Below are 13,467 nucleotides of genomic sequence, written 5' to 3' on the forward strand. Positions count from 1 at the left end.
TACATTTATTAAATATAATTTTTTTTTTTAAATAATTGGCGTGTATTGTACACATGTTAGCATGTGGACAGCCCCCGCTCTATTCAGGCGGCACATGAGAGGTTGTCTGACAATCAAATACCGCCTTTCGAGGTGACATTTAAAAGGTCTTGGCACCCCTAACTCGATAAGGAGGCACATGTTCCAAGATTCACGGCAGTTTGGCATTAGCGGATATTTCTTCCCCCCTTCTTCTCTCTTTTCCCGCCTAGATTTTTGCAATGGTCCCTTAAAAATTCAAGAACAACCCTTTAATTTGTTGATTTTTCATATTTGGTCTATTTTCTTTTTATTATGATTTTATATCTTGAATAATTTATAAAATTAGCATGTCTTTTCAATTTCATCCCTCTTAAATTTTTTTATCTTTTAAATTTGGTCCCTATTTTTTTAATTGCTATTTTTTTATTTGAAATCATTTTTTAAATTGATTTTGTTTTACAATTTCACCCTCCTTTGGTTTTTTTTTTCTATCAAATTTAATCCCAATTATTTTGATTGCCAATTTTTTTGCTTTGACAAGTTTTTAAAATTGTTATTTTTAAATTGGTTCATAATAAACTTTTTGATTGAACCTAGATCTAGGGTTGTATGGGTTGCGAGTTTTAAAGATTTGACCAGGTTTAGGATGTTTTTCCAGGTTTGCTTGGTTTTTTTTTCTTTTTCTAAGCTAATTTTTTTCCTATTTTATCCTATAGTGTTTATTCAATTGAAGATTGGGTTCCTTTTTTTTTTATCTTGCTTTCTATGTGGATTTTTTTGCTGGTCTTAAAAAATACCTGATTATCTTAGGTGTTTTTGTTTATCATTCTTTGTTGGGTTTTTCTTTTAAGTTTTGTTCTCATTATTTTCAATGCTATTTTTTTATTTGATATAATTTTTTTAATTTAATTTTTTCTCTAGAATTTTCCACTAATTTTAATAATGACCCGAACTTTCTTGGGTTTTTTTAATTGTTGCTTTTTGTTGGATTTACTTTGACTAATCAATATTAAATTGGTTAGGAATTGAACTTATTGATTCGGCTCGGATATAGGATTTAATGGGTTGTGAGTTTGAGACCTTTGCCCAGGTTTAGATGGTTCACCTAGTTTTCTTGGGTTCGTTTCTCTTTTTTAAAGTTGGTGTTTTTTCAGTTTTATCATTCAACATTTATATTATTAGTGATTAGGCTTTGTTTTTTTATCTGCCTTTTATATGATATTTTTAACCATGAATTTCTTGTCATTTTCCTTATTTTTTTGTCCATATATCAACATTTTTTTCCTGAAGACGTTTATGCCTCGAGTCATTTAAAATAAATAAATTAAAACACGCTTGAGTCATAAAATTATAAATATTTTTCAACTTTATCCTCTTCTATTTTTTTATCTTTCAAATTCAATCATTTTTTTATTGTTATTTGTTTTGTTTGTGATTATTTTTTAGTTTTTTTTTTATAATTTCATCCACTATGAGGTTTTTTTTTTCTATCAAATTTGATCCTTATTTTTTTATTGCTATTTTTTTTCTTTTGCAAGTTTTTAAAAGTGATATTTTTTCATGATTTTATTCTTTAAAATTAAATTGGTTGCCTAGTCAGAAAAAAATTATATATATATAAACAAATATGTAAACCCTCATGATTAAATATGTAATTTTTTTAAAATTTAAGATTATGTATGTAAAGAAAGTATTAGTAAGGGAAATAATATTATCACAAGGAAAGTAATAAAAGTCTCGAAGGAAATGATAAGAATCTAAACTTGAATTAAAAAGCCTAATACTTGATTGAAAAAAAATTAAAATAAGGAGGAAATGTCATGGATAAGAGTGAAAATCCTATGATTTATTTAGCATGCAAACCCAGACTAAATAATTGAAAACTAGTGTATGGAAATACCGATTGCAAACCCTTAAAAATCTGAAAATAAAATAAACAAAAAATAAATAAATAAATTTACATATGTGATAAATAGGTGATAAAAAGATAGAATGACATGAAAAAGTGTTGGTGTAAACCTCGATTGAAAATCGATAACAACATTGTGAAACGGTAATAAGCCTGTAAATAAACTAAATGGTGAAAAAATAAAATAAGTACATTTTGAAATAAGAAAATGATCCAGAGGATTTAAAAATAATTAATAAGATACATGGAAGGATGAAACAAGAAAAATCAAATTTTGGTGTAAAATCACTTACCGACCAGTTCTACGTTATCAAATATAACTCTTAATCCGATCGTTGGATCGAGCAAAAACATTATGAGGGATCTCCTGACACATTTCTCTATCTTAGGTTAAGATCTTAAGGCAATTGGAGTTGGGAAAGCCATACAAAATGTCAATAACCAGGCATAAAATAACATGTAGGCTCATTAATGACATTTTGATAAATAAGCTCGAATTAAAACACCTGAAATTCAACTTTTTATTCTCCTATAAAATGCAAGCAAGAACTAGAAAAGAAAGGAAGAAGAGAAAAAAAATGTTGAGAACATCTACAATTAAAACACCTTGAGAGAAACAAGAAATTTAGGCAAGATTGTAAAGGAATGAGGGCTTAAACACAATTAAGACAAGATTTAAGAAAAAAAAATAAAGTGAGGAAAAGGAACAGGGAGAGAGGGATCATGACATAAAAGAAGAAGAAAAAAAGGAGAAAAAAACTTTGATTAGTTAGCATTTAAAATTTATATCATCAAAGGATAAGATGTTATAAACTCGTTTGTACAAGTCAAAGTGAAGATTAATGAAGTTTATGTGTGCTTGGAATGTGTTAAAGATGATTTGAAATGAATTTAGTTATTTGGTTTAATTGAATTTGAATGTCTAGTGTACTTGGGAATGATAATTTAAAGGAGGTTAGTATAATTGACAAGGAATTTGCATGAATTGATTGTGTTAGCATGTAATGGAAAGAAATACTAGGTGAGAATGATTTTTTAACTTGTTAGCATATAAATTCTTAATACCTTTAAGAAGGGTTTAATCATAAAATGAACTGAAATTGGATAAATGGTGAGGGAGGACAATTTGTATTGGGTGAAAAATATTAATACGAATGGTTGTGTGTGCGCATACTTGTGTACAGTGAGTATGTAAATAATGATTTTATCCCTTGTAATTGTGAATAAAAAAAATTAAAATAAGAGTTCTTTGATTCCTAGAAGAATAAGTTATTGTATTCAAGGTTTCTATCTTCTGAAATTGTATGAGTGTAAAATGAAATTGTTGATAGCATTTTGTAGTTTTTGTATTTATGTAGAATTTGCAATTTCTGTTTATGTCGTGTAATTAAAAATATATAGGCTAAGTAGATGCTTTTAGATTGCAAGTAGTTATGTTAATGCCATGTAGTGTAGATTAAGGATGGTAAAGTTTTAATATGTTGGATTTATTTTCATATAATTTGTGAGTTAACTCAGTTTAATTAAGTTTTTTTTCTTGTTAATTTTTTTAGTTTTCACATTCAATATTGAGTTTTTTTATATTCTAGATGGATTCATGTTGATTTTTTTTATATATATATATATATATATATATATATATATATATATATATATATTTTGTTATTATTGTTATATTTGTTATTTATATTATTTAAATTAATGATTAGTTAGGTGACTCATGTCTTAATTTTTTTCCCTTGATATTTTTCTCACATCGTAAAAAATTGACTGCCCGTGGGGAATCACGTGCCACAAGCGTAGTTTATTCACTAATTTAGAGTATTTTTGTTTTTGAGATAACTTTTGTGGTTGTGGATTAAAAAAAATAAGTTTTAAAAAAATATGATTAGGTGTGGTTAGTTGGATTTAGATATGTGTTTGGTAAAAATTATGATTGAGATTTATGTGCAGCAAAAAACATATATAATGAAACTTAGTTAAAAAAACACATATAAAAACTGCTTATCAAAAATTACATTTCAAACTTAATTTTTTAATGAATTTTATAATATAAAATACAGTTTGGTTGATTACTAAATACCTTATTGCGCCCCGCACAAACATAAAAACAGTTGTTAAACAACCGCAGCTTTATTCAATGGTTCTCGAGGAGATGTACAGAAAGAGGAAGAAAAGATTGAGGAAGTGGTGTCGGTGATTAAAAGGAATGTTTAATAAAATATAAAAAACAATGAGTAATATTATATGTACAAATTAATGTGATGATTACTATTTCTTGTTTAATGAATTGTAGGGCTCACTCTTTATATCTTGTCACACTAACATTTAATCTTAAAAAATATCTGTTTTTTTTTTTATTTAACGTGGGTATTTGGGCCAGCTTGCGTGTACCTCGACTAATCTCACGAGCCCTGAAGTTAACGATCATGTAAGTCTCCAGTGACCATCATATGAGCAATCACAGGGCTCGAATCTGAGACTACAGAGGAAACAAATTTCTTGACCCAAGCTTTTTACTTGACGTTTTGAATTCAAATTTGAGATTAATATCTAAATAAATATATTTTTTAATGCACGATGTGAAGATGTATCATCAAAGCCCTTGTAAGAGAAAAAAAATTAGTTTCAGTTGACGAAAAATATTAAATAACTCATTTAAGATAACCAGACGGTGGTGGTTGCTTGGCCGGAAACCCTGTGAAAAACCAACCACCTTATCCTCCTACCAAAAGGAATTTAAGGTCATTAGGATGAGGACAAGTGAGTCATATATATGTTAAGGTTGCCTAAAAATATGTTTTAAGTAAACTTTCTTACATCATGATAATGATAAATATCATTAGTCCACACGTGAATCCTGGTGAGGATATATAATATAATATTGAATGCTCTATTCCACTTTTTATGAATGGGTTGGGTTTAAATAATTTTATTATATTTTTATTTAGAAATATATTAAAATAATATATATATATTTTTATTTTTTAAAATTTATTTTAATATTAGTACATTAACAATTAAAAAACATATATAAAAAATTAACTTAAAGTAAAATGTGTTTTTTAAAAAAAATGATTGTTCACCTATTATACCAAACAATGTGGGTGGACTTGATTTATGATTATGAAATAGAAAGCTTACCATAATTTTTACCATGTTTGAGTTGTGGTAGATGTTAATTTTTAATGAATTTTTTGTTTGTAGATGCATTATAATAATATATATATTTTAATTTTTTAAAATTTATTTTTGACATCAACATATCAAATTAATCTAAAAATAATAAAAAAATAATTTAAAATAAAAAATAATTTTTTTTAAAATACAATTAAACTAAAAGATAAATACAATTTATATCAAGCTTAACGGTTGAACTTGAGACCTTATTCATTTAGAATCTCAATCGATCTGAATTTTATATATAAAAAAAATGGATAAAGAAATTGATACTCGGTGAAGAACTTATTAATATTTTTCTCAAAACAATATATTTTTAAAAATAAATTAACATTTCCAGCTCATAACATAAACTTTATCCAAGACAACTGTCAGATCGATTTTAATAAAAATCTTACTTCACCAAATATCATGCAGGAATTATTCCATTGGAAAGTGTCAGCTATGATCTGTCAAACGCATACCTGCCGATTAAAATGAGTTAAGATTATAAGTGGGGACGGATATACACGTGTCAGATAACATACGGTAGTATTTGCTTTGGAGCGTGAGAGCCGTACAAATAAGGGGATGGGACATGGACGTGGGTTGGAAAAAATATACTCTTTTATTAGTGTCATCAGATAGAGGACTACAATTATTAAAACTAATTAAATCTAATTTAATTTTCAGATTAGTTCAAGAGAAAAAAAATAATGTAAGATGGAGATAAATCTTTGACAAATATAATGTGTGCTGGGAGATCAAAATCCCACAAAATAAGGAGTAGCCATTTTTTTTAAAAAAAGTCAAAGATATCCTCTTTTTGTGTATTTTTCAGTGTACAATGTGTTAGGACATTGGCTATTATTTAAAGTGTAAGTAGTTAGAATTTTATTAAACCCATAAAAATTTCAAAGAAAAATCAACAAATAAAAAAAAAATTTATAAAAAAAAATAGATTAGATTTTGTCTGAACTAAGATTTGTATTTATATCATCACTAGCACATAATACTAAATAATTCTATTTTAACCATCTAGTAGGTGAGTCAGTAATAAAAGTTTGGGACTAAGAGATTTGCTCTCCTGTGGTTTTAGGTTCGATCCCTGTGGTTGCTAATATGATGGTCACTGGAGCCTTACATGGTTGTTAACTTCATGACCGGTGAGATTAGTTGAGGTACGTGCAATCTGATCCAGACGCCAATGTTAATAATAAAAAAAAACTCTATTTTCAAATGGATTTTTATATCATGTATTAGGACATGGGCTAAAGTACAAAAAGATATCCTTAAACAAATTTTTGTGTATTTTTCAGTGTAAAATGTGTTAGGACATGGGCTAAAGTGTAAATAGTTAGAATTTTATTAAACCTGTAAAAATTCCAAAGAAAAATCAACAAAAAAAAATGTTTTCTTTATAAAAAATTTAGATGAGGTTTTGTCTGAATTAAGTTTTGAATTTATATCATCACTAGCACATAATACTAAATAACCCTATTTAAAGTTTTGATTATATTTTAAATATATGAATTTATCTGTTTATATAAATATAAAAATAGTGCTTTATATATATATATATATATATATATATATATATATATATATATATATCTTAATAGTGTGTGATTATATGATAATTGAATGCTCTTAATTATTAGTTGATTACTTTGAATATAAGCCAATTCACATTATACATGAACGTAACTTTTTAATTAAGAAGGAAGGATTTATTGTAAACACATTAAATCATTTCTAATTTCATATTAAATTCTTCCGAGTTACGACAAAATAGTCCATTGAACATGAGGTGATGTCTTTGTTTTGACATTGAAAATCTATGTTCGATGAGGCAAATTCTCCTGTTTCACATGTCACGCAACGTCGCCTTCCACATATCTCTAATCTCCATCGGTGGGCTCAGGACAAGTGTTGTCTGTTTGAAATTTCAACATTAGAATTTCTTAGTTGTGGTGCATAATGTCTACATGGATATGGATATTGTGTGAAGTGATTGAACCCTGTATAATTTCTCTTTTAAGCCCAAAAAGAAAAAAATCTTTAATTGTTTTTTTTTCCACTGAAATGTCATCGAAGGAATAGACATTTGAAAGGGATATTAGTGGAAGATAGCATTTGATTATTACTTGTGATATTAAAATAGAAGAGTGAAAATGGTAAAGATTAGTACGAAGAGGTAAAAATAAAAATATAAAATTAAATTTATCTTTATGATAGTTTTAGAGTGAATTTATATACATTCAAAACATGAGATACATAGTGTTAGGTTTTCTGAAACACATATGCAACAGAAATGATAAATTTAAATTCCTTCTGGAGCCATAAAGATCTTATTAGACGGATCTATGGTTGTTCAGGGTTTATACAAAAATTACCTGAAAATCAGATATTATTTTTGGCTTTGAATAATTGCTTCAAGGCTGGGTTATCGTAAACCATAAATCATTCAAGTATCTGGTTTCTAATGGTAATCCACATGAATAACTAGTGAGAAAGTTCTTAAACCATTTTAGGAGAGAGATATTGATATGCTCTTTGAGTGCTAGCTCCTTTTACTCTCTTTTTTTTGTGTGTTTTTCAAGTGTTATATAACTTACGTAGTTTTTGTACAGAAAAAAAAGAGGCATACCATTTTATTTATAGGAAAATTTGAAAACTCTATAAATAGCAAAATATCAATTTGTCCCCTGAATAATATCACACATATTATTTTATGATAGTTTTAGAAATTTATTCAATAAAGTCTCTACTTAATTTTTTTAGGTCTAGAATTGCAATTCACTATATAAATTACACTTAATTTCTCAATTTCTAAAACTTATTTACAATCAAGACACACTTGATTAATCATCCCATTTTAATTTCTAACAAATAGTTTTTACGTGTGTAACCTATTAGGTCTTTTGATAAGTTATCCAAAATATAAATCACAATCATAAATAAAATATGATTAAATAAATTAAACAAATTAATTTATTATCAATTTAACAATTGATTGATTTATATTTGAAGATCATTTATAATGTCTAGCAACCTGTCATGATCCCTCAAATATTAGAAAATTCAGAAGTGGTTTGACTAGACCTTTTAGTGACTAGTTTATTAGTATAATTATTATCCTTTTATGAACAATATTCTAATTTAGACATTATAGTATAAAGTGTGTATACTTTGTCATATCATATTTGTTCCCAACACCATAATCATTGATTATTTGAATAAGAACTGAAACTCTTTTCAAATTTCATTCCACTTTGCGCAAGGATTTACAATCAATACCATTTGAGAACAAATATGATATTTTTTTTTTCTAATTTACTTAGGGTGATGAATCCTCTCTTGATTACTCAAATACCTTCATATAATTTATGCTATATTCAATATCTACTCGTTTTCAAATTTCATTCCACTTTGCGCAAGGATTTATAATCAATACCATTTGAGAACAAATATGATATATTTTTTTCTAATTTACTTAGGATGATGAATCCTCTCTTGATTACTCAAATACCTTCATATAATTTATGCTATATTCAATATCTACTCGTTTGTTACCCTTCATTAAAACAACGTGTAGCTGGATCAAAACATAACATTCTCTTTATAAGATAACTTAGTGATTTCAAATCTAATGATTATTTACACAACTGTCACGTGAGCCTTTCCATAAACACAAGTGATCTCTTCATATAGAATTCTTATGCGGGTTAGTTTAGTGAACATGTCATCTAACAAGTACATACATATTAGTTTTAGGTATCACTCATATCTAAGAATATGAGAACAAATGCTTTATTTTGTCGCACCCTCCTTGCTAGGGCGCGATGTCGTGATGACACTTCTCGAACGGTGTTTTGGAATGGTCTTTAGTAGGATAAAGGAGTCGTCACCTATTATTATGGTTACTAAAAACCCTAACTGGTCTTTTAGAGATTCTAGGCAAATGAGTGGTTACGTAAATGGAAGGTATTAGCACCCCTAGTACACCCCTAGTACACTCTACCTAAGGTAGGCTGCATTGTTTTTTTCTTTTTATTTGCTATGGTCTGATGATGTTTCTTTTTATATCAGTCTACTATGATAGATTTGCTACAATGAACAAACCCTGATTTTCTAAGTTAAGGATTTGGTCTAAAACGATAAAATGTCCTCAATTATTATTAAGGCTTTTTTTTTTGTGAAATTGAAATTTTTAGCTATCGTGTCATTCCAAAAAATATTTCAGGTAAAATTTCTTGTAGTTTTTTTATCCTTATATTATGAGTGAATGAATTGTATTATTTTCAATAATATTTTTTTATATTAACCTCATACATGTTTTTTTATCCTCATATTAAAATGAATAATAATAAATTATTATCCTTAATAATATTTTGGATATTAACCCCTTTAAGAGTTTTTTATCCTTATATTACAAGTGAATAATATATTCTTCTTGCCAAAAATATATTTTTAATATTTTTGAAATATAGGCCAAAATCATTTGAATTTTTACAAACTTGTTGTAAAATCTATGAAATATTTTTTTTAAATGCCAAAGTATTTTAGATTTTTTTTAAAAAAATTCTCAAATAATTTTAAGGATTTTTGGCCATATTCAAGAGAAAAAGAAAGTATTTTTTTTATTTTTTATTTTCTTATTATTTTTTAGGCTTTGTTTGACGAAAACTCATTTTTGTTTGTAATAAAAATGTCAAAAAAAGGTCTAAGAAGGGTGTTTGTAGAGGGACAGAAGAAACATGGGATTTAGTAAATTCTTGCATATAAAATCTTGATGAATAATTAGCTGTTCTTGCAAAAGTCATTTGAGGTAATTCTCATACAAGCCAATCATGGACTCTTGAGTATCTGCCAGTCTCGTGAATATGGGCTGGGCTCTGTTGGTCTTTAGTTTTGTATTATGGGCCAAATCCCTAGTTTTCAGAAAGAAAATTGGTTAAAAATTATCCCGAGATAAAAATAAAAGCCCAAATTTATCTCTTTCTCCGAGTTATTTCTACCTGAGACGACAACATAACTTCTTTTTTATATATTATTTAAACAAAGACAATATCAAGGCAACATGTGATCTTGCATCTATCTTCCATCTGTCTTATAAATCAAGTCAGCTGCACAAGCTCAGGGCAACATGTGATCTTGCATCTGTCTTCTAAATCAGGTCAGCTGCACAATCTCAGGGCAACATGTGATCTTGCATCTGTCTTCTAAATCAGGTCAGCTGCACAATCTCAAGGCAACATGTGATCTTGCAAATGCTGGATAGCTTCTATACAGCAGAAAAGAGCGCAGAAGAGCAGATGTCAGCAATTTCTTGATCATGAACCCATTTCGTCTAGAGAAGCGAATGAAGGACGGACCTGATAATTCTAAAAAGTATGAATGCGTGTCCTTGGGACAACAGACACTATTAGGCAGTTGAAGCTGAAACTACAGATGCGAGAAATACATTGGAAAAAAGAGAGTTCAAAGGAGGTAGATGGAAGTAAAAATGAAGGAAAAGAAGCTGATAACAAGGCCATTTTGAATTAATTTGAGCTTTGAATATTAAACAAAGAGAACTTCATTCCGAGGAGGTTTTGATGTAATTTATAAATTGAGAAATATATAAGCGTGTTTCTTGAGATTATAAAAAAATAAATAATTTTTATTTTTAAAATTAATTAATTATACATTACACCTTCTGCTGCCAAGGTATTCAATTAATTTGATTGAAAAGTTGCATTTTAAATTCCATATGCATATTAGTTTGTATAGAGGTAATTACATATTGGTTTGTAGAGGTAATTGGTCTACAAAGGTATTTTTTTTTTATATATAAATATCATTTTAATATTGATACAAATCAATTAGAAAACAATTATTTTCTCTTTCTATTTTTTTCTACAAACTTTTTGTTTACGTTAAACCAAACATGAGAGCAATTAATTCAAGATAGTAGTTTTTATGTCTCAAAGCCTTCTTGCTATAACCACTGCACCTTCAAGGGCTATTTTTGAATCATAATCACCAAAAATCATTGCATGAACATCTTCCATCTTTAAAATGATGATACCTTGTGGCATCTCGGACAATAATTTCTTTATGCACAATGCTACTAGTGAGTTTGAGAAAGGTATGGCAATCTCCACAAATACGAAGATTTTTCACAATCCGTATAACTGTTCCTGGAACAGCCTTAAGCAGTCCATAAGCTACAGCCCATCTCTCACTATGCCAGAAAAGCTCCCGCTCTTTCTCTTGCTCTTCCATGTCATGTAAAACATAGCTAGTATCAGGTATATAACCCCTTTTCCTCATCTCTGCATCTAATTCTTTAAGCAAACCAAATATTTCATCCTTCATGGGATGACATGTTTCCCCAGCATGAAATACTTGGCTTTCCTTTCCAAGGTCAATGGAACTATAACCAGGCTTCCTCTTAACTTCCATATCTGTCATCAACTTTCTAACTCTTGACATCTGTTCCCACTTACCAGCACCTGCATAAACATTAGATAACAGTACATAGGTTGAAGGCTCATGCATATTCAAGCTCAGTAGACGATCAGCAATCCTCACTCCCATTTCAGTATTTCCATGGTGTTTGCAAGCGCTTAATAAAGCTGCCCATGTAGGTTCATCAGGCTTATGCGGCATTGTTTTAATCAGATCCTCAGCCTCGTTGAGGTGCCCAGATCGACTAAGAAGGTCCAAGAAGCATGTGAAGAGTTGCAAGGAGGGACTAATCCTATAATCCTCAATCATCGCCTTAAAAAGTTTTCGGCCCTTGCTAACTAACCCAGCATGGCTGCAAGCATAGATCAATCCAACAAAGGTCACTTCATTTGGTTTTATTTCAGCTAAAACCATTTGATCATATAAATCCAATGCTTCCTTGGCTCTTCCATGCTGAGCTGCCCCAACTATTATAGAAGTCCACGAGACAACATCTCTATGAAGCATTCTATTAAAAACATTCCTGGCTGCTAAAATATCACTGCATTTTGCATACATGTCCACAAGTGCATTGCTTATAAACAAGCAAGATTCATAGCCAGAACCAATAACTAGGCCATGAATTTGCTTTCCAAGTCCCAAAACTGCTAAATTAGCACAAGCACCAACTACACTTGAAAGGACTAATGGGTCTACTATATCAACCCCTTCTCTTCTCATTTCAATAAACATATAACAACCATCAATACAATATCCACTCTGCACCAATCCAGATATCAAAGCAGTCCAAGAATACAAATTCCTTACTGGAGTCCTCAAAAATAACTCCATAGCCTCATCTTTTAACCCACTCCTAGCATACCCAGATAACATTGCGGTCCAAGAAACTGAAGTTTTCACCAAAATTGAGTCAAATACACTACGCGCAATACTTGGCAATCCACATTTTGCATACATATCAACCAAAGATGATTTAACAACATCATCATCAACAAAAGGGGATAAAACAAAGCGAGCATGCACTTGTTTGCCTAGCCTTAAAGAGCATAAGCTAGCGCACGCCTTAAGGAGAGTGGCATACACAAAATGGTCCGGTTGAAGCCTATCAGTAGTGAACATATAATGGAAAATAGATAGAGTCTTGTTGGGGAGCTTTGCTTGATTGTATGCAGTGAGAATCGAGGCCCAGGAGACATGGTCCCTTTGAGGCATTTCGTCGAACAGGTAATGTGCATCTTGAAGCAGATTACATTTGCCATATGCATCCAAGAGCGTGTTGGGTAAGGGTTGGCATTGGTTTAGGCCACTTTTAACGATCTGGGCATGGAGTTTTTTGGCATTTAATGGGGCTTGGTGTTTGGTGCAGAGTTTGAGGCGGTGAAGATAGGAGGGGATTAGCGTGGACAAGTCCTGGCAACCCAAATAGAGTTTGCTCTGTGAATCCAACAACCTTAAGAAGTTTGATGGTAACATTGTCTGTTCACTATCTTGTGTGGAAGACTTAATCAATCTCTCTCTCTCTCTTGTCAATTTGACCTTGCAGAAGATTCATGTTATTAGATGCTGCTGAGATGCATCAGGTGAGGAAATGAAAGCAAGAGCCAAACCTGATATTAAAATTAAGATTAAAAAATTATTCATATCGCGATAGTATAATTACATTTTACTCTTTCAACCAACACACACACACACACACACACACACACACACACACACACTATTGAGAATAATATGTTTTTTTCTTAAAAAGGAACGTATATTAACTAAATTATATTTAAAAGCATAATTTCTCAAACTAGTATTTAGGGTTTTTTCTTTTTCAACCAAGGCTTTTTAATAGTTATCAAATTGACTAAAAGTTGATTTGATGTTTTAATAAATCTAAATATATTTTAAAATAATAATAATTAGCATGTGTATTG

General features: G+C 29.5%; 1 protein-coding gene across 1 annotated transcript; it reads right to left on the bottom strand.

The window, feature by feature from the left end:
- Nucleotides 1-10,956: 10,956 nt before the first annotated feature.
- Nucleotides 10,957-13,183, bottom strand: LOC7495830 (pentatricopeptide repeat-containing protein At4g14050, mitochondrial). Its single transcript, XM_002298635.4, has one exon. The coding sequence runs from the start codon at nt 13,016-13,018 to the stop codon at nt 11,114-11,116; it is 1,905 nt and encodes a 634-aa protein (XP_002298671.2). The 5' UTR covers nt 13,019-13,183; the 3' UTR covers nt 10,957-11,113.
- Between the last annotated feature and the right edge of the window lie 284 nt (nt 13,184-13,467).

The sequence above is a fragment of the Populus trichocarpa genome, chromosome 1 (genome assembly GCF_000002775.5).
Source record: "Populus trichocarpa isolate Nisqually-1 chromosome 1, P.trichocarpa_v4.1, whole genome shotgun sequence".
In the NCBI taxonomy this organism is placed as follows: Eukaryota; Viridiplantae; Streptophyta; class Magnoliopsida; order Malpighiales; family Salicaceae; genus Populus; species Populus trichocarpa.

Excerpts from the sequence above, each read along its gene's own strand:
- LOC7495830 (XM_002298635.4), bottom strand. The coding sequence starts at position 13,018 with ATGTTACCATCAAACTTCTTAAGGTTGTTGGATTCACAGAGCAAACTC.